Raw genomic sequence first — 22205 nt, 5'->3', positions numbered from 1 at the left:
TGGAGTTTTGCGTGCTAAAACACGATATGATTATGTGGCCCGCCGTAAATGATGACTGTGGACTACTTTTGAGCATCTGGGGCTCTTTAGCGTACGCCCAAATCGACGTACACGGGCGTTTTTGCATTGGGCCCCCCATCGAAATGCGGCCGCCGCTGCCGGGAATCGAACCCATCTCTTTTTGGACCACCGCTGTGCAGAGTGTGCTACAAGGTCGGTTTCCCCAAGATCTGCTTGAACTGCACAAGTGATACGCGACCACCAAATGAAGAGGACTGCCACTTACCCGACATTAACAACGAGAACAGCCCGCTCTTCTTGGCCTTCCGCACCAAGGCCATCGGGCGTCTGTGGGCAAACTGCGTCCGCGAGGCCATCGCCTGCTGTCAATACATGCTGGACACGCCGCAGAGAACGGGTGAGCCTGCCTCTACGGAGCCTCGTTATACTTTCCTGTTAAGGCTGGCTCCACACGCTGGCATTCTTGGTGGTCACGCGCGCGACTGCTGTCGCACGGTTTTGTGCACTTCATAAAAGTATTTTTTTTTTCGCGCCAGGTTTAGTGGCAGTGATATCAAAGGCTCTCCTGACGTACTATTTTCGGCTACAGTACTTAGGTCATGTTACTCTGCGAGGTGACGGCGATGTAATCTTGTTTAGAATGAGTTGCTGGTCGTTACCGCTTAATTCGGCCGCACAGCATCATGGGCGTCGGCAGGATTTTGTCTTGGAAGGCGGGGGGGGGGGGGGTTGCAAAGCCGTAGTGCATCGCAGCGGAGGGGGGGGGGGGCGCTTGGGTGGGGGGCAAGTGTCCCTTTGCCACCCCCCTGCCGTTGTCCATGCATAGTATGGTGCATATTCCAGCCGTGTAATCTTATCGCATCAGTCACGGTAACGCCTTGACATCGTGTTTCGGGGTCACGATTTTTTTTTCATTTGTCAACACGGTGACCTACGGCAGGCAAGGCAGCTTCGAAATTATACGTACAGGCCGCAGGGCACATATTAAACAAACGACGCCAGAATGACGAGTAGCGCATCTTAGAACCCAAATTAGTAGTGTAGTCTTTCCCGCTGGCGTATTTCATCAGGTTTCGCTGGCCAACAGAAAGTATAACGTGCCACGTAACTAAACAAGTGTATCTCTGACTCCTAATCTTTTTTACAGACGGGGTATATTGCAATCGCACGTGGGATGGTCTCACGTGCTACGAAGATACTGAGGTTAACAGGAACGTATCGAAGGTCTGTCCACGAGTTCTCTACATCTACTCGAAGCCCCACTGCGAATGTGAGTGATTGCGAATTGAGGGCACCTCGCCATATAGCTTATGCCTTGTCCATACCTAGCTTCCATGCGACGTACCGAAGTCACGTCCACCGGCGTGTACGGAGGTCATGCTGATTAACAACAACGATAGCCATTACAAGGCCGGGACCGCGTGGGCAGCTGTAAAGTGGAAGTATTTGTGTGATGCAAGCTTGACAGCCGCTCAGGGCGCCGCCAGCATTGCGTAAGCGGTGCTCTCACGCTGATCATATACTCGCAACTGATTGGAATGACGAGTTCGTGCTGTAAGGAAAAAATGCGGCACTGACAGATCGATCCGTACACGTTGATATACCGACTTGTATTATATGAGCAGACACGACTGCCGATGTCACTATCATCCCAGTGATAACTCACGATGATATTTGCTATCTTGTGTTCTCAGTCAACCCTGTTACCCTCGAAGAAACGAAATTCTACAATTCATTGGAATACCACGACTATTTTACGAATGTATACTGAGAAAGGTGCCGAATAAATAGAGAGTTTTAGCAAGTTACGGAAATACGGTACGCAAATACGGTAAGGCAGTGCGGTAGCGTTCCTCCTTTCCCGCTGGTTGCACTTTTGCCGCTCCCCGTTCCAGTGACAATGCGTACCCCATACGGCAGGTGTCTCGTTAACAATGCGTGGGCTGACAGGCAACAATAAGCCGTGACAACCCCACAGTAAATTTTGAAAAAGCTTTTGTGGTGTTGGGGTGCCTTCACCGGCAGAAGGTCGACGACCTGGAAAGGAGGAGCGGTACCGTCATACGGTAGCGTATTTGCGTACCGTATTTCCGTAACTAGCTAAAACTCTCTATTGGTTCCATTAAGATACAATGCGGCAACTAAGTATGCTGAAGTTTTGCTAGCTTGAACCGTTCAGTCGGCGTTTGATGGTTTATCACAATGGCCGATTGCTATATCCCACGATTTCAAGGTCTGAAAAAAAAATAATAAAAAGAACCGGATCGAAATTCAAGTGCTTATGTAATGCGATCTTATCTCTCTCCCACCCCCCGCCCCCTTTTATTTCTATTGAAGCGTGTTTTTTCTTGTGTTTTCGGGACCGATGCAGACTACTCGACAAGGTGGTGCCATGAAAACGGCTCCTGGTATCGGCTGATGAACGTTCAGAGGACCTTCTACACAAGCTGTGCGCCCAAGCCGTGGGTCAGTGGGGTCTGTGGCCAGTTTGGTTCCTCCACCTATAAACACTGTAATTACACGACAATGCTCCAGACGCAAGCATTCTCGCCGATTATTGCATGACTTTTTGATTTACGCTTACGAATCCGTATTTAGTTGGTAGCGGCATTGTTGAGACGCAATTTTCCTAAAGTGTTTCGTGCTTCGATGACACACCCAGTGTATGTCGCTCTCTCTGTTGAGTTGTACAAGTCTTTGCGTGTAAGCGACCTGAAGTCAACGCGCGATGTATATGCCTCAGTTGAAACGCATACGTTTGCTGCATGCCAGGGGCGTAGCCAGAAATTTTTTTCGGGGGAGGGGGGGGGGGGGGGTTCAACCATACTTTATGTATGTTCGTGCGTGCGTTTGTATGTGTGCGTGTATATATAGGCAAGCAAAACTGAAAAATTTCGGGGGGGTTTGAACCCCTCCAACCCCCCCCCCCCCCCCCCTGGCTACGCCCCTGCTGCATGCACACGTGCCTCATGATTCGTCAAGAGGGAGTGCGAAGACACGAACCGCACGTTGTAGACTAGCAAATACTTTTTGAGGAGGAGCATTCTGTATATACAGCTGTCCATGACGCTAAGCAGATCTGAGTAAGCACTTTTACGCATGTCCCACGCAGTGGCGTAGCCAGGGGGAAGGGGGCACACTGCCCCCCCCCCCCCCGAAGTTTTTTTCTGCCATGTGACACTCGACCACACTGACTTACGTGCCCGGACCCCATGTCAGATCAGGGACGTGACCCCCCCCCCCTCCCCCCCGGAAAAAATTTCTGCCTACGCCACTGGTCCCACGTGCAAATAGCATCAATTTTCTTCACCCCCTAAGCTCCTCCAAATGGCGCTGATAGCATAACGAGCGCAATCTTGCAAACGTTTCACACCGCTGTCGGTGGTTTGCGATATGAACTGCTGTAAAAGTACATGGATTATGTTTGTGAACTGTTCAAAATATCCAGTGACAGCTGCGTAATCTTTGCGTTATAGTTTCAGTGTTACGTTAGTTATCATATGTCCGGTTATTTCCTTCTTTGTTCCAATAGGCATTAAGAAGAAGGGTCTTGGCGTTCACCTCTTCCCTCTGGCACACCAAGCTTTCTGTTCCTACCTGCTTGCGCTACATTGGTTTTCCCGTGTTCTCCTGTTTCCGTGCTTACAGCAGGGGTGTAGCCAGGGGGGGGGGGGTTCAAACCAAACCCCCCGAAAATTTTCGGTTTTGCTTGCGTATGTATACACGCACACATACAAACGCACGCACGAACATACACAAAGTATGGTTGAACTCCCCCCCCCCCCCCCCGAAAAAAATTTCTGGCTACGCCCCTGGCTTACAGCGCAAGAAAATAATATGAACTGGCATCAACCAGCCCCATTCGTCCCTCCATTGAACTTCCTGCTCCGCTTCTGTGTCCACTGTTCAACGCCGACTTTGCCGGGAGCCCTTCTGGTCATTCTGGCGAGCCCTTTCCTCGTTGTTGCGTTTATCACGAGCCCCCAGCTCCTGCATACGCGTATCAAAGCGGCGATTATGCGTCAATGGAGGAGATATATATCCGCCTATTTTGCATGCCGCGTGCTACGCTTCGATTGCGCCACCCGAAAAGGTGCAGTCTCTGAAATGCATGATGTCGTTGCGGGCCGCCCTACAAAAGCACACCTCCTATGAACGGACGGAAGAAAAATAAAGAGAACCATCTAAAGAAAACAGTGCCTTTTAGAGATGGTAAAAAAATGTATGCTACCGCTTTCCCTCTTACTCACTGGACTGGTGTGATCCACGCGTAGCCATTCACAGTGAGCGAATGAAAGAACACACAGCTGAAATCAGGAAACCACTGGTGCTTGACGACGTTCCTTTTCGCTCAAAGTCTGACCAATGCGTAAGTGACGCCGTCACAAAAGCATGATTGGTTGCAACTGCGAAATCGAACTCAAGCTCCGAATTTATGTTATATCTTGAGATTTAGCACCAGATCGGCGAGAGATGTTCGTACACAATGCGTGCGACAAAGTATAAACCATATCGCGGGAAAATGAGGGCCACGAAGCCGTTGCTGACTACAGCTAACCGGCCTTGACATTTATTTTTAGTTGATCAGGTGTACTACGGCAACCATCAAGCGGCCGTGGTACTACAATCACATTCCACGTTATTACCTTACTGAAAAGTCTTTGCCTCTCTGCCTTTCTGAACAAACCTCTCTCTCACTTTCTTGCCACCGTGAGATAACACTAACTGGAACGCCAACGTATTTCATTGCACATTTTGCAAACCACTGCAGTAGTACTTCGATACCGATGATAGACGGTATTTCTAGAACAGAGCGGATCGGCGTTATAAGTATTTTGGGTGATGCAGTAATTAACAGAATTCATAGGCGTGCGCAGGAGGGGCGACAGGATGGCAGCCCCCCCCCCCCCCAGTCACCTAAGAGGGGGGAGGGCGCAAAGTATGTCCTATACATTGACTTAATAGGGAGGGGGGCGCTGCGATGAACCTTCGCCCGCCTTCGCCCCCCCCCCCCCCCTGAAGGAGAACCCTGGGCACGCCTATATGACAGAATTAATAAAAGTAACGAAATTTTGTTAATAAGCTAATTTCAAATCATGCTCCGTCCTTTAAGTGATGTCCGCCTTTTTAAAGAATAGGTGAGACACCTAATAGATGTTTTAGTATGCGCAAGGATAAAAATAAAATAATAGTAATTGTTGGGGTTTTTCGTCCCAAATCCATAATTTTGATTATGCGAGGCACCGTATAGTGAAGGGCTCCGGCAATTTTGATCATCTGGTGTTCAATAAAGTGCACCTAAATCTAAGTACACGGGCCTCAAGCATTTTCGCCTCCATCGAAAATGCGGCCGCCGCGGCCGGGATTCGATCCCGCGACTTCCGGGTCAGCCGTCGAACACCATAGCCACTAGACCACCGTGGCGGGCGATAAAAAGAAAAGGAAACACTTCTAGCTTATAGGAGGTGAAGCAGTGCAGCATTGTTATTTTGTTATATAGTTGCTCGAGGTCTGGTGCTCTCCGTTTAACTATGCATCAGTACTGATTCTGCCACAATGACTGCGCACGCCAGCTGTCTTATCGTTTCATTGCAGGAGTACGTCGGCGTATACCACTACTCCATCGGTCTCTTCACGCTCTCGGTGCTGTCGCTGATACCGGCATTGTTCATCTTCAACTGGTACAAGTGAGTCTACTTTCAGCATGACAATTAGCTCGAGACGCCTTGCTTTCTAAAACGTGTATATTTCATTTAAAATATATATTGATAGTCTTTAACTGCATAGTGATAGCGTGTAACCGCGAAAATGGCTCGCTTCATAAGATAATATACTTCATAAAAATGTGCTGTCACAGAGCTGACATCAAGTTTGTTCGCAACCATATTGCGTCGTATCCTACGCAGAAGGGCAGCCGGTGCAGAAATTCCCCGTAGAAAATCCCCCACTATGGGTGCATCTGCTGACAGCATCGACTGCTTCTCTGGAGGTCAATGCCTCCAGCTATCTCGGCCCAGAAGCAAGTGTCGTTAGTTGACATACACACTACAGATGGTGCGACATGTTATACTGTTTAGCGACGACGATACACAACTTCAGCGCCCTATTGGCCTGCTTCGAGCAGCACCGCTTAACCTTGACACTGCGTGTCGAGAGGTTGCCGTATCGCCGCCAGAAATTGATTTTTAATGCCCCCAAGCGCAAACAAGTCGGCCCTCGCAACTTGTCGACTGAGATAAGCCTCGGCGCGCACAGCTCGGCGTCCTGAAAGACGTCAGGAAGAGGTCTTGTTCATACGGCGGGGGGCCCCCAAGTATTCGCTGAAGGAGTGAGGCCCTAGCGCACGGAGCATTTTTATCTCTGGCAGACGCCACGGCCCCGATCGGCGATAAAAGGTGTGCGGCCGCATCTGCGCGTCCTCGTAAAAGCCAACTCGACCATTTCGTCGAGATAAGCCTCCCCGCATATAAAGTGACCCTGCTCACTTCACCGCAGGCGTGCGTGACCGCCTTGACATTTCACCCCACACCAACTTCTTTAACCGTCAGACAACTGTAACGACAAGTTCGCGTCACAAGAATAAACCCGAGTCTACTTTAATAATAATAATATCTGGGGTTTAACGTCCCAAAACCACCATATGATTATGAGAGACGCCGTAGTGGAGGGCTCCGGAAATTTCGACCACCTGGGGTTCTTTAACGTGCACCTAAATCTAAGTACACGGGCCTCAAACATTTTCGCCTCCATCGAAAATGCAGCCGCCGCGGCCGGGATTCGATCCCGCGACCTTCGGGTCAGCAGTCGAGCGCCATAACCACTAGACCACCGTGGCGGGGCCGAGTCTACTTTGCAATATACATTGAACGCAATCAATCCTGAGTGCAGTAGTCCTGTGTTCTTTCTTGTCCGCGTCTTCTTCGCGCTGTTTTTAACCATGGATTCTTACCAACTGGCTCGCATTCACTCGCTTTTAAATCCTGAGTGGTTTTCTATCAAACTAACTGGCGCGCACGCGTTTTGCCTCTTTCTTTTCATTACTGCCTTACAATGTAAAGTCAGATTTGCCGACAGGCGCTCTGCCAATACGATGGTACCATATAGACACTGTCTTTCATCAGCACGACCCGCCCACAAAAGTTTTCGAAATTCGCATTTAAAGCTCCACTTTAAATGCGAATTTCTGCTCTGTTAGTGCACGGCGCTTCTGACCTAGCATGTAGTTGCGTAGGTCGCAAGGACTACTGCAGGCTGGAACATCTATTTGGAGGCTATGTTCTCAAACAAAGCGGGAATATCGCTTTTTCGGAAATTTCGCGTTCCGCAAACTTTTGGGTGGGGGGTACTGTTATGATCGGCCTGCCTGGCTTGGCGCCGCTTTGACGCATGAGACGTTGCGGCTAAGACTACCCTAAAGTCCCTCTACCTGATTTCTTCCGGGTCAGCGGTTCCAGAGATGCCCCAAGAGCGGCGACAACACGAAGGTCGTTCGTCTAATATTCACAGGTTGTCGCGCCCCTCGTAAAACCCTTTGGGCACGCCTGACCGACTGACAGGTTAGGAAGAGTTGTTGGCCGTCGAGGTGGCTTGCTTTGTCGTCAAGGTGCCCCGGACAAAGGACCCAGAGTCTGGGAACCGTCTGCGGATGCATTTCCCACGTTCTCCGTGGCGCCTTGTTGCCGCTGTTTCCACCACGTGGCCTGCCTGGCGCCGCATACCCATCATTGCAACAGACTACGAAATTGACTTCCACGTAAGACTCAACGTCTTCGTGCTGTGCCGTGTGTGCGCGGTGGGCAGTGTTTTTCCCTCGCCATGGGACGAACTGGATGTGCCTCTTTCTCCTTTCGTGGGTTGGGAAGGAGGCGGCGTTTCACCTTCCCCTTTTGGGGGCGGAGGTGAAGATGGAAATTTTCATTGGACTGTGCTGGCCTCCTTTGTTTTTTCCTACAGGGAACCCTAGGAAGGCCAGGACATAAAATGCGAGCGCCGATGCGCTCCCGAGAAGCTCTCACAAGTTCTCTCAAGCTCTCACGAGCTCCGAGAGCTTCCATGATGCTAACCCCATCATGTAGCAACACGCTACCTGTAAATAAACGTTACTGTTAACAGCTCCGGGCTCCTCTCCTCGACATCTCCCCGGGACTCTGGCTGGCTCCGGTCATCTGGGCAGAACCCCGACTACATCAACTGGATGGCAGCGGTGGGATGCTGCTGACAACTGGAACACATCTACTGGTTAGCAGCAACGGGATGACCCATGCTTGACTCGGGCCTCAACGATATGGTGAGTGCTTGACTTTCTTTGAGTTTTGCCAGGTTTTAGCTTTTGAAGTTTTCTAAATCTGTGTGTAATCTTCTGTGCGTATAGGCTTCGTTGTACCGCTACCATACGTCACAGCTATTCACCAATTTAGTTTTCATGTTCTAAAACTAGCAGTGTTTTTACCGTGCGTCTAGGCTTCGCTTGTTCGCTACCTAACGTCACGGCGGATAGAAAGTCCTCACTCTTGAGGACCATGGAGTTGGTAAAGAAGCTAGAGAGACCAGACCTCTTACTACTGTGTGAAGAGCTGGGAATTAAGGTTGGGAGAGAAGAGAGAGAGCCACAGCTGATTAAGGCTATTCAGGAATGCGGGGCGGAGGATGATGAAATTGAGGAGTGCTGGGAGGAAGTTGAGAAGAACAAAAGATGGGCTGAAGAAGACATGAGAAAAGGCGATTGGCTTTAGCACTTTATCAGGCATCAAACTACCCGAATAACGAGATAGCACCCTCAGATAAGAAAAAGAAAGGCAGTCCTGCTAAGTCCACGTCTACAGTGAGCCACTCAGAAGATCGAAAGAAAGAAAAGGCGTTTAAGGCTAGGAAGCCGGTTGTATGCCACCGTTGCAAAGAGCTAGGTCACATCGCAATCGGCTGCCGCAAGCCTAGGAATGCTCTCTGTTTTGGGGACAGCAGCGACAATGATCTGGAACAATTGAAACCCCCCATTCAGGAATTAGTTGAGGAAAACGTACCGCGGGACTCTGCCGCAACGTTTGATAGTGTACATCCGTACTCTTCGACAAATGAGGTGACCACAGGGGAACGCCCGTGTGCATGGCAAGTAGTTGAAAATGAAAGTGTGTGTTTGCCATTAGCCCGCGTTGAAAGTGAGGGACCGTTCAGACTGCTCGCCCCGGAAACTTTGGTGTCCCAAAACCTGCCCGAGCATTATCCCTCTCAGAATGATGTGGATATGCTTTCGAAAGGCCTTTGTTTTGGTGACGAATCGGCGGCAGCTATGACGGATCCGATGGCCTGTGAGTCTGCTCATGAGGTTCCGAAAGCAGAAAGCACTAATGAAGCAGACTGTAAAAGTTCAGATGATGAGGCGCTTAGCTTACCACGAGAGGGAGAGGCGCTCAACATAGCGCGTGGTGATGAAGCGCTTAGATTAGCGCGAGGTGATGACTCTCATCAAGGAGAGACATCTGATGGCGAGCCGGCTGGTTTAGCAAGTGTCGATTGTAGCGTTGTTTCTGAAGTGCAGACAGCTAGAAATAACGCCGAGGATAAGCCAGTTGAGCCGCCTGGAGTTTTGAGCAATGTACTTCCGAGTATTATTGCCGAGTCGGGGAGCGTTCCGTGCCGCCCTGAAAGAAAAAGGCGCCAGCGAAAACTTCGGGGAAAGGGAAAAAGGTCCAAGTTGCCTCGAGCGGAGGCTGGAAACCCCGAAAAAGTTCTCTAAAAGTCAAAAGTTGCGGGTCTCGCACAAATCGAGATTAGGCATAAAGCGTGTCGCGAGGGCCAAGAAAAAGAGACGCCGAAGTGGTCGCCTGGTTTCATCATCTTTTTGGAAGGCTAAACGGTGGAGCAAAGCGAGGTGGTGCGTACGCGACTGTAACGACAAAGGTCCTCCCCCAAGTTTGCGAGAGAGTGACCGCTGCTCTGGGCGGCCCACAATGAGGAAGCTTAAGCGTCTGGGTGCGTCTTTGTCGGAGTTCGGGGCCCGCGGAACAAAGGTCACCGCCACTGTGTGCTTCGGACAGGTTGGCTTTTTGTCCCTCCGTCGCGATCTGGCCCATCGACAACTGTGGTATGCGCGTCCCCCCAGAGCACGTCTGAAAGGGTGCCGCATTAATTTACGCAGTGTCACGAAGGATACTAAGAATTTGTCGTGTATCCAGTTTTATTATTGTTTTGTTTAGCTGTCTAACGTTTGCATGTCTGCCGATGAGCAAGGACTGTGTCGATTTTTGAGTTTTATTTTCCTCCTCATCTTAACTGCAGACATTGAGACATTTGTTAAACTGCTTGTTTGCTTACATTTTGCAAAAGCTAGCACCCGAGTAGAGGGTTTTGCGCTGATTTTAACAGAGAAGTAGGCTGAAGGTAAAAGCCTCTGTTTAAACCTTCTGTTCTTGCAGTGAAGTGTAAATTTTGTTTCTCTGTTTGTTTTATGTTTTACGCGCAAGTTTATCTTAACAGAGAAGTAGGCTGAAGGTAAAAAGCCTCTGTTTAAACCTTCTGTTCTTGCAGTGAAGTGTAGGTTTTTGCTTTCGTTGATTTTATTTTATCCGCATAATGTTCGGACAGTGTAAGGCTACCAAGAATTTCTCTTGTATCCAGTTCTGAATTGTTTTGCTTTTAATGTTCGCGTGTCTGCAGATGAGCAAGGAATATGTCGATTTTTGTAACTTTTATTTTCTTCCTCATGATAACTGCAGACATTAAGATACTTGTTGAACTGAGTGTTTGCTTACATTTAGCGAAACCTAACACCCGAGTAAAGGGTTTTGCGCAAGTTGATTTTTAACAGAGAAGTGGGCTGAGGGTAAAAGCCTCTGTATAAACCTTGTGTAAATTGCAGCACACTTGTTAGCATGCGCATCAGTGTAGTGTAGGTTTTTTGTTTCTCTGTTTGTTTTATTTTCATACGCGCAAGTTTGATTTTGAGTTTTACTTATACTGTGAGAGGCGTAATTCATTAACTACCTCCTTTCGGTTTGTTTCGCCCGTAGCACCTGCATGCCTTGAACGCTGTGAATCTCTCTGGGAAATGATACAAAACGTTAGGCTGTTGATTTGCTTCGCACGTAGTAGGTCTCAGTTTGTTATGGCTTCGTTATCTGATTCTTGATTTTCACGAGTGAGCGCACCAATTGTAAATTTCTAGGGAGTTTTACCAAAACTGTAACCTGGCATTTCTCGAGGTCAGTTGAGTGCTCTATGTTGTTGTGCCTCGGGTCTTGCGTGGTTCGTTTCTGGCGTTTGCTGGCCATGGCTCAGGTCCAGAGATTGGTGCAGCCTGCGTCAACGTCTACAAGGGAGCAGACCTACGGTCTCTGCGGAGTGCTTTGGTGCTGCAACCCCTTCGAGACCTCCTGTGACGGTGGACGGGCTGTTATGATCGGCCTGCCTGGCTTGGCGCCGCTTTGACGCATGAGACGTTGCGGCTAAGACTACCCTGATTTCTTCCGGGTCAGCGGTTCCAGAGATGCCCCAAGAGCGGCGACAACACGAAGGTCGTTCGTCTAATATTCACAGGTTGTCTGCGCCCCTCGTAAAACCCTTTGGGCACGCCTGACCGACTGACAGGTTAGGAAGAGTTGTTGGCCGTCGAGGCGGTTTGCTTTGTCGTCAAGGTGCCCCGGACAAAGGACCCAGCGTCTGGGAACCGTCTGCGGATGCATTTCCCACGTTCTCCGTGGCGCCTTGTTGCCGCTGTTTCCACCACGTGGCCTGCCTGGCGCCGCATACCCATCATTGCAACAGACTACGAAATTGACTTCCACGTAAGACTCAACGTCTTCGTGCTGTGCCGTGTGTGCGCGGTGGGCAGTGTTTTTCCCTCACCATGGGACGAACTGGATGTGCCTCTTTCTCCTTTCGTGGGTTGGGAAGGAGGCGGCGTTTCACCTTCCCCTTTTGGGGGCGGAGGTGAAGATGGAAATTTTCATTGGACTGTGCTGGCCTCCTTTGTTTTTTCCTACAGGGAACCCTGGGAAGGCCAGGACATAAAATGCGAGCGCCGATGCGCTCCCGAGAAGCTCTCACAAGTTCTCTCAAGCTCTCACGAGCTCCGAGAGCTTCCATGATGCTAACCCCATCATGTAGCAACACGCTACCTGTAAATAAACGTTACTGTTAACAGCTCCGGGCTCCTCTCCTCGACATCTCCCCGGGACTCTGGCTGGCTCCGGTCATCTGGGCAGAACCCCGACTACATCAGTACGTGCTCAACTGGTGGGCTTTACGAGATGCAGGTTGCCTTGGCCGTGGTGAAATCGCGCGCTGCAGCCGAGTGATAGCACTCGCAGTTTGTGCTTTGCTTTCATCTACAGTACGTCGAGGGTCAATGTCAAGTGCACTGTGGGCAAGCGCACTTTCGAATTTATAATGAGTCCGTTGCGCGCACGTCACATTTTCGGGGTTAATACGGATGAGCATGATTATCAGAGACGTCAATTAGCTTTCCTTCATTTTCGAAGTGTGCTCTAGTCACATGCATGCCCATTTCTTACGCCGCAAATGTCCGTCGAGCTTCTGTGCTCAACTCGCATAATATTTCGGGGCGCGTATTTAAAAAAGTTATTATGCTAAAACTCTTCGTAAGGGTAGATGGCAACAAATCATGACGTCGGGCGTATCATTAGCGATGGCGGCTGGTCAAAATAGCACTTAAGAACGAAAGACTTGCTCGCTAATATTTAGTTCTGTTCAGTATAGAACACGGCATAAAGATTGCCAAGCGATTTCCTTCAGCTGTGAAGCGCTCTCGATACCTGTCCTTATGTTTTACTTGTAGCTAATGCCGTTTCTCTAACGACTTTACAGATCAATACAGGTACCTCGCATCATGATCCACAAGCACCTCTGCTTTGCGGTTATGATGTGCGGAGTGATGTATATCATCGACCATTCGGTCTTCACGCTGGATGACGTCAAGCCTACCAAGTACACCAAAAACCTGACTCATTCGAACACGGTGCGTCCGTCTGCGAAGTTCTGGCTATATTTTTGCTCGGCCTGAAGCGATGAAGTGACCGCGTACGCGTGAACTGTCGGGTAAACAACGCTTCTGCAGGCCAGTATACAGCATAGTATACGTATAATCCGCTCTTACTTTCGCCTATATATAGATACTGCACAGGACAATGCGCGGAATTGCACCCGCATGTGAACGAAGATAATGAAGATACTGTAAAAGAAGGTAACTAAGGCGACAAGGAAAACGCTTCCTTGTTCTTGTTCCTTATATCATGGCTCATACCAACTACGGGTAATTGGCTAAGAAGCAGACAGTTTTACAATTGTTTGTATTATGACAGGGGTCTGCAATAACCTTATAATACTATAGTGTAATTACATACGAAGGAGGAAGATGAAGGAGGAAGAAATACGAAAAATAACATGTATAAACGAAACGAAAGATGCTATTAATTTTCAGACGAAACAGTAAATAACAATTAATGAAATAACGAATCAATATATAAGTAATTTATCGAGGTAATCTTTTTGTGTCTCTCATAAAATTGAAAATTACACGAAAAGCATCTGTGGCAGAATCTCAGTGACGATGCCATAAGTGAGAGAATGATTAGGGAAGTCAGTGTTAGGTCAATTTAACGAAATTAATTTGCGTTTTGTAAATCTGTTGCAAGATAGGAAAAAAAAACATGGTTGATCCCTCCGTCATGGGAATCGGTATAACACGAAAGTGAACCGTGTCTTTACAAAAGTAGTTCAATGTTCACTGTACATTGATAAATGAGAGCTGGCACAACGTCTGCCAGTGTTTGGCAGCAATAGCACCGTTTGATGTGGACGCACCTACGTTGACGCCTGGTCGAACTTTTCCATTCCGATGACTAACGTCAATGGTCAGGATTAAACATTTGTGGTAGCTGAAGTAGTTAACATAAACGAAACTACAGCGTACGGTGAATGCCGCGCAAAGATGGCATCAACAAACACACGATAAGCACTAGTACTCGATATGCGCTCATGGAAAGCGTCGTCATTTGAGCAGAGAAGCGGCAAGGTGTGCGCTCTCCAGTAATTGGGTAACCTACACTTCTGTTCATGCATACACTACCACACAGCGCTTCAGGAACCCGAGAGGCAGAGCTCGTAGCTTGAGCCGTGAGGCGTCCCGCTGCCCGCTGGCGTGTCTCACTGCAACAAAGTACTCACTCAAACTGTACTCAAACGAAATTGAGTGGAAATCGGGTAGCCAGCCTCCGCGGCGCGGAGTAGGGTTCAACGCTGGCATCGAGGCGCCCTAACGCTGAGACTACCGAAGCGCGTTCTGTCGGCGCTCGTTAGTGTCGTGGTGTAGGGTACTTCACTTCACCACTCCAAGACGGCGACACCGCCCCACGCTAACGAGGTCACTGCGGAAGAGAGAAGATGTGAACGATATAAGCTGCGTTTGTAAATGCCCATGCTTGAGCGTCAGTGGCGCAGTTGGTTAAACGCCCGACTGACGTGTTTCCGTGACGGAAATACGTCAGTGAGGTCTTGGTGGACCCCGGCATAAAAGACTTTTTTTAAAGAGAGAGAGAAACAAAGAGGAAAGGCAGGAAGGTTAACCAAGCTTTGACTCGGTTGGCTACCCTACACTTGGGGTGAGGGAAGGGGGAATAATAGAAAGGAAAGGGTAGAGAAGAAAGAAGAAGCGTAAGAAAGAGATGGATAAACAGTTAGCTTGAAACTACACAACAAGAACTCGCGCTGTTAGTTCACAGGCGCTCGAGAAGTCCGGTGGTCAAGACCACTGACAGAAAAGAAGTTCCTGGAACCTTGGCCTACGGTTTCGTGTTAAAAAATCTTAAATGGTTTAAGGCACGTTACAGGAACAAAATAAACGGAATAGCGCCAGACTATAGTCCTCTGTAAATAAAACTTAAGCGGTGGAATATGGCAGCGCTGTTTTGTAGTGAAAACTTCTAATTGTCTTGAGTGACACCAGTTATATTATTTCTCGGAAAGCTAAGATGGCTGAAATGAGAAGGCACTGCAGGATTAGATTTTTGATAACCTTAAAGTATTGCGGGATTTCTCTACCTAGTCACCGTGACATAGGCCATATTTGGGCATACTGAAATAACAATGCTGTTAAGGGGTGCTTGTGCGTCTGCCATTTCATTAAAGTGTAATACACGATGGCCCGGTACCCAAAATAAGCGAAATAAGTGTCGAGGAATCAATGTATGTAATGATCTCAGAATTGTTGCGTTAAAGAATGCTGCAAGTGCAGCGCATGCTGACAGGGAGTACAAATGCACTATAACAGGCGAGAAATCATGTTGAGGTAGTTTCTGTAAAGCCAGTAGAATTGCCAGTAAATCTGCCTGAAATACGGATTTAACTTTGTCTGCACTACCGGAGGCATGCGTAACCGCGACCAATGTACATTTTAAAAATGATGTAGGTTCTGTTGCAAATGCATATTGTAAACGTATTTCTTAAAAAAAATCATAAATTTTTAGAAATTTCTGAACCGTAAGATACTGAATCTAATACGCCTCTGACCTTTTCTTTCTGTGTTTTTTTTCTCTTCAAGAACGACTAAAAAGGGGAGGGTGGTCTGGTGATTATATATGACCTGCTCTTTTATAAGCACGCAGTCTATGTGACATGGCAGCAAACGTTTCGGTCAAAACCTAATCTATCACCATCGACGTTTTTTTTTTCGTTTTCCTTTTTATTTTCTTTAACTGACTGCTATATCTGAGACCAGATGGGTTTACTGTTAGCATTAATATTGCGTCACTTTGTTGGCAGCACACCATGGTCGGCAGGCAGACGAAATACAAAAAGCACCGTTGCTGTGGAAAACACGCACGCACGCACGCACGCACGCACGCACGCACACACACACACACACACACACACACACACAAAACGAACGACAAGCCAATGTCGCCAGCAAGCGCCAGTTGCAGCAGCAGCAGCAACCGCTCTTCAACTAGGAAGCAGGATCTATCGACACACTTGCTATTGTTCGTGCAACTCAAAAAAGAAAAACGATTATTCTCACGTGATTGGCCCGTGTTTCCCACGCCAGGGTCAGCGAGGATTGTCTGAACACACCATGTAGTTTACGCTGCGGAGTTTCGCGCTAGATTTGCGAGAATTTTTTCTCTTTTTTTTTGCCTTTGTTGTTGTTCAGCTATCTATTGCAGAAAAGATTCAGTCATAAACTTCAGCCTAGTGCAACATTTTGCGAGTCCAAATAACTATACACACAAGGTGCGCAAAGGGCAGTCTTGAAGGGGTAAAGGCCGTCTGATTGCAGGGCTACCATCGCCTACTACCCTGCAAGCGTTCTCTTCAATGACCAGGCTAAGAGTAAAGTTTCAAGCGGGCCACCTATTCCTAGGGTCTCTATTCCGTGGCGTCACGCTGACGATACTGGCGTCGAGGTTATGGCGCGAAATTCGAAACGGCAAGTTCGGCGTCCAGTGCCAGTTTATCTTCTAGTAACATTCTACTTCTTCTGAAGCTATTTTTTCAAATCATGTTACAGATGCAGTGTCCTGACAAAAAAAAATATCAGTCAAAACTGAATTGTTCCTGTTTAGCGTCTTCTTAACTGCGCCGATAAACATTGCACCGTATACCTCACAAATTCCTCATTTTGTTCTTTTTTTAATTCCTATGGACATAAAACGCTACAAGGCAAATCCCCTTCCTCTCCTTCCTGCTTTTGCCGATGCACATATGTTTCAGTATAATATTTTATACGAATTGTAGCCATAGGCCGATGTAAGCCAATCAGAAGAGGGATCATGCGTGCGAACGGTCAGTATCACATCCGCTCTATTTCGTGCGCCAGAAAACGCCTCGTATAATATTACACTCCAGTACCGGACTACATAGAAACTAAATGTGTATACATGCGCATGTTGCCATGGTGTCACAGGTTGCGCTTCTTAAGTTATACAATCTGCATGCTGACTCGACGTTCGACGCCTTGGTGCAGTGGTGGTGCAAGCTGCTGTCGCTGCTCAACCGCTACTTCATGGTGAGCCAGTACACCTGGATGCTCTGCGAAGGCTACTACCTACACCGCCTCGTGGCCCAGGCCTTCTCCAAACAGATGAATCTCAAATTTTGCTACATATTCGGCTGGGGTAAGCATAGACCAGCATACCGCTGAGAGCGGATCGACTGCACGGCTAGGGTTGCTCATGCAATGGCACTGCGCTGGCTGATGGCGCGCAGAAAGCTCCGTAGACAAGGTGCAACAGTCACGTTCGATATGGGCCTGCCAGCAGCAGAGATAGCGTGGTGTGTACGCACACCTAAAATAAACAAAGGAAATACTACGTTGATCAACGAACAAATAAGGAATGACTCAGCCTGAGGCCAACATTTCAATGAGAGGACATGTCTTCGTCAGGCGAAGACAATTGCCCTTGTCGAGACGTGGGCTTCAGAGAGATTCCTTGTCCGAGCACTGTTTATTACTTCCAAGTCTCCATGTTCCTGTGTAAACTGAACCACTGCGTGACAACTTGCCTTCCAATATTACCGTATACAGCAAAGTGAAGTCGTAAATAAAATGGTCATCTAACTCACTGTCACTCTTCATCAGTGACTTGGTAGCGCATTCGCGCTCGAACTAAGTCGTTCTTGTCTTCCACGTAGGTCTGCCAGCTGTTCTCGTCATTATTTACAGCATACTTCGTGCCACGCAGTCTGACGACAGGTGAGCTCACTCCTCGTATTTGGCAACGCAAAAGTCGTGTATATAGTTAGTGTCATGTCAACTAATTAGCACACAATCTCTAAAAAAGCGTGATGTGCATGTCCTCCATCTTTCCGTGCTTTAAAAAAAATTGCACCATCTCCCACTAAAGGGGACCATGAGGCGATGCGAAGCCGGAGCACTTGCACGATCGCGTTCCGTTGGCGTTCGTTCGGCATGCTACCGACCTCGGGCATGCTACCGACCTCGCGTCGTGGAACGCGAAGAGGAACGCTACGCGCGTCGTGTCTTCCCTCTAGCCTGGCCGTTAATTCTCACAGGGCGAGCGGGGAACGCGGTTGACAGGCGCGCGAGAGGGGGTGGCGTAGGAGAGGAGAGAGATGGGGAGGGGACGCGCATGCGCTGGCGCTCATCGCGGCGCTGCGCAGGAGAGAATTTCGGCATGTCGAGCCCGCATTTCAGAGGAGTCAACCGAAGCAAGCGCCAGACTGAACGCGCGCAGCGCTCTACGACTTGAAGGAGAGGAGACTAGGAGGAGAGTAGCGCATGCGCCGCGAGAGCAGAAGCGAGAACGCAGGAGAAGCGCAAGCAGGTGCTGGTAGAGAAGTGGAGAGAGTAACACGCAGCTGTTGGAGAGAGGGAAGGAGGAGAGTTGCGCATGCGTAGTGTGAGTGCGGACCACTAGGCCAACGCCGCGGGACATACCCCCGAGCAAGAGATGCTTCGCATCTAAAAAGTTTTCTTGCTGATTTCACAAGCCGAAAAAAACAGGTGTCTCCGTTGTTCAGCAGTAATAAGCGCGTCGCGGAAGCGCATTGAACGCGGGAACGTCCCAAATATGCAGTTGTGGGGACGAGGATAGGTCACAAAAGAAACAGGCCATTTTGAAAATGGATCAGTAGCGGAATTTCTGTGACCCGCCGTTCAGAGCATTTCTTCGCCAACACTGGGCGAAATCAGAGATTTCTGCCATAATACAGCAGTGTGTAAGTTTACATGTAAGCACCCCCGGAACCTGGATACCTCCCCGTCTCTTCTTTTTTTTTTTTTTGTCTTTCGTCAGCACGGGGAAGTGTAGGCAGGCATTTTATTTCGAAGGTTGGTAGTCGACCTCCCATTTGATGTTGATTCTTCCAGGTGAACCACCAACTTTTATATTTTGTTATTTAATATTATTTTGTCCGTGTAAATATGATATGACCCACTCATATTGCTGAGGCTGATGTGCTGTACCACTGAAATTCCGACAATGCTACACTGGCGCGGACATTCAATACACAGAATAATAACGTTTTCGTGAGGCAACAAGGCCGCAACTCCCACAATTCCACACGGCGCGATGTGGCTGACCAGTTGTGCAGGAATGGACCAACGAGTGCAAGTGATGTCCAAACAAAAATAGAATTACTCTTGCCTTGTAACATTACTCGGGCACAGAGCTCAAACAATAATAGAGAAGAAGTGTGACTAAAAAGACACGACCGCTGTTTAGCATCAGTCAACTTATCCAATTCATCCACCGTATAGTTCCATCCGCCGGCTTCTCGTATTGGTTGCAATATATGCAAAGACAGGACGGACGCAAATAACTGGGGTGAAAACTAAAGGTTGCTGGTGCGGCAGATTTGGCCCTTGACCAGTTTGGTCAATTGAGTTTTGACCAACTGATTTGGTTTGCGTGTTACCTTGAAGCACATGTATACGCTGGCGGCAGCGCGGCTATCACCGCCTTTCGAGGGGCTCGCTGTGCTCCGTCATAAACTTTAGAGATTCTTTTACTAACAGCGACCATTCTGCCATGCTTCAACAGGTGCTGGAGGAACGTTATGGTCTACGACTACGCGTTCACCGGCCCCATACTGACTTGTCTTGCCGTAAGTTCCGACCTCGTCTACTTTCTCTTTACTGGTGTATCTTGTTTTTAACTCGAATAATGACCTCTCAAGAAGGTCGCACGACTTGTGTCGATCGCATTCGGTTGATTTCTGAGGTTACGTTCGGAAACAATTGAGCACTTTTACTAGTTATTCGATGAATATCGAGTAACTAAAATAAAGTAATAATTTGTTCCTGATGTTCCAAGGACCATTTGACACTTCAGTGCTTTACTTTGAGCAGTAGTTATGAACCAGGAAACTACTACAAGGTCTTGTGGTGTTCCTTTGGAGGCACTGGAACACAAGTAGCTTCCATGGAAGAACTATGTGTGACTATACTTTAAAAATCACGTTGAGAATCGGAGTCCCTTTAAAATGTTTCGAGGCTAATAACTGCTACTTTCAATAACAAAATCAGTTACCATGTTCAAACAGCTATTCCCATGCGAAGATGTACAGGCGCGTGCAAAAGTATACGGACCACAGGATCGCGTGGCAGAATGCATCGACGCGCCATCTAGCGACGCTGTGCCTGCTGTCGAGAGCACCACTGAAGCAGCGGTGCGCATGCGCGTCCCTACGTATCAGATGGCCTCTCATGTCGCTCTGCTGACGTGGTTATGGCGCTTGTAGACAAAACGTCAACTGGGTGTCGCTTTCGTTGCTCCATCTAATCTGCGCCGTTGTTTTACGAAGCGGCGGCGGCGGGGCCGGCTCAAGCGCCGTGCGCGCGTCGCTTTTTACACCGGTCAATCAGCCTAACTAAGCATCGTAGAACTTAGTGAAGCCAAGCATACCTGTTTAAGTTTCTCAACCCAGCTCGTCTTTGCCGCTTTAAGCCATGTTAAGCTTAGATGTGCCTAGTTAAGCGAAAGTAAGTGTAGCCGAAACTGATTAAACCTAGTTGAGCGTGGTATCTCGTAATAAAGCCAAGCATAAGTAAGTTAATTTAAGCAAATCCTAATTAAGCTTAGCCCAGCTTGCCGTTTTCATGATAGGCCAAGTTGACCTTACATGAGCGCAGTTGAGTCGAGGAAAGTATAGCAAATCTAATTAAGCATTGCTTATCATGGTTTCACCCGATATAGCCAAGCATATTAAGCATAAACAAGGCAAGCCTACATGTGACCAATTAAGCCAAGTCGAATTCCCCATCAGCCCAATGAAGCCAAGCCCAGGAGGATTACCCCTGACCAAGCTGAAACTAATTAGGATCATTAAAGCCTAATTAGCGTTAATTATGGCACTAATTAGGCTCATATCAAACCAAGCACACCCTAGATACTCGAGTTTCACGTGACCTATTCCCTCAACGTTAATTAAACTAATTAACCTAATTAGGCCATGTCATGACATGTGTAAATGAATCTGATCAGGCATACTTGAGCATGGCACTTCCAAATTAAATCAGAGCGTAATTAGCTTTAATTAAGCAAATCAAATTAATCGTGTTATTTTCAAGCAATCGAAGCTGATTACCTGTGAGCCCCTAGGCCTCGTGAAACTCGAGTATCTAGGGTGTGTTTGGTTTGATATAAGCCTAATTAGTACCATAATTAACGCTGATTAGGATTTAATGATCCTAATTAGTCTCAGCTTTGTCAAGGGTAATCTCCTGAGCTTGGCTTCATTGGGCTGATTGGGAATTCGACTTGGCGTAATTGGTAACAAGTAGGCTTGCCTTGTTTATGCTTAATATGCTTGGCTATATCGGGTGAAACTATGATAAACAATTATTATTTAGATTTGGCTGTACTTTCCTCGACTCAACTGCGCTCATGTAAGGTCAACTTGGCCTAACATGAAAACGGCAAGTTGGGCTAACCACAATTAGGATTTGCTTAAATGAACTTACTTATGCTTGGCTTTATTACGAGATACCATGCTCAACTAGGTTTAATCAGTTTCGGCTACACTTGCTTTGGCTTAACTTGGCACATCTAAGCTTAACATGGCTTAAAGCTGCAAGGACGAGTTGGGTTGAGAAACTTGTATGCTTGGCTTGACTAGGTACTACGATGCTTAGTTAGGCTGATTGACCGATGTAAAAAGCGATGCGCGCACGGCACTTGAGACGGCCCCGCCGCAGCCGCTTCGTAAAGCAAGGGCGCAGATTAGATGGAGCAACGAAAGCGACACCCAGTTGACGTTTTGTCTACGAGCGCCATAACCACGTCAGACAGAGCGACATGAGAGGCCATCTGAAATGAAGGGACGCGCATGCGCACCGCTGCTTCAGTGGTGCTCTCGACAGCAGGCGCAGCGTCGGTAGATGGCGCGTCGATGCATTCTGCCACGCGATCCCGTGGTCCGTATACTTTTGCACGCGCCTGTACGTACAAGTAGATGTATAATATACGTACCGCAAAGCAATGATCATAATATAACGCTTTGTTGTTGGTCCTGCAAATACATGGCATGGTATCAGGGCCAAGTCTGAACGCCGAGAAAAGTTTTCGCATATAGAAAAATTATCTCAGCGCCTGTGCATGCTCTCATGCGAGCATGAAGTGATGATAAATTGCGTCGAAGTTCAAGTAAAAATTTGTTAGAAATTTGCCAGAAATGCTCAGAAGCCAACTTTGAACGTAAGCGCCAAACAC

General features: G+C 48.1%; 1 protein-coding gene across 3 annotated transcripts in view; it reads left to right on the top strand.

The window, feature by feature from the left end:
* The window catches only part of LOC119374039 (calcitonin gene-related peptide type 1 receptor), a 48393-nt gene that overhangs the window by 2467 nt on the left and 23721 nt on the right, over window positions 1-22205 (top strand). For 2 of the 3 annotated variants that reach the window (XM_037644101.2, XM_049420124.1), the window contains exons 3-10: window positions 201-418; window positions 1169-1291; window positions 2393-2496; window positions 5617-5708; window positions 12844-12994; window positions 16997-17147; window positions 17665-17725; window positions 19536-19599. In XM_037644101.2, coding sequence (XP_037500029.1) covers window positions 201-418; window positions 1169-1291; window positions 2393-2496; window positions 5617-5708; window positions 12844-12994; window positions 16997-17147; window positions 17665-17725; window positions 19536-19599 — 964 coding nt within the window. The remainder of the gene's footprint in view (window positions 1-200; window positions 419-1168; window positions 1292-2392; window positions 2497-5616; window positions 5709-12843; window positions 12995-16996; window positions 17148-17664; window positions 17726-19535; window positions 19600-22205) is intronic. The other variant, XM_037644110.2, reaches the window with a different exon arrangement.

The sequence above is a fragment of the Rhipicephalus sanguineus genome, chromosome 1 (assembly GCF_013339695.2).
Source record: "Rhipicephalus sanguineus isolate Rsan-2018 chromosome 1, BIME_Rsan_1.4, whole genome shotgun sequence".
Lineage (NCBI taxonomy): Eukaryota > Metazoa > Arthropoda > Arachnida > Ixodida > Ixodidae > Rhipicephalus > Rhipicephalus sanguineus.
This window is presented reverse-complemented; position numbering and strand designations above follow the sequence as displayed.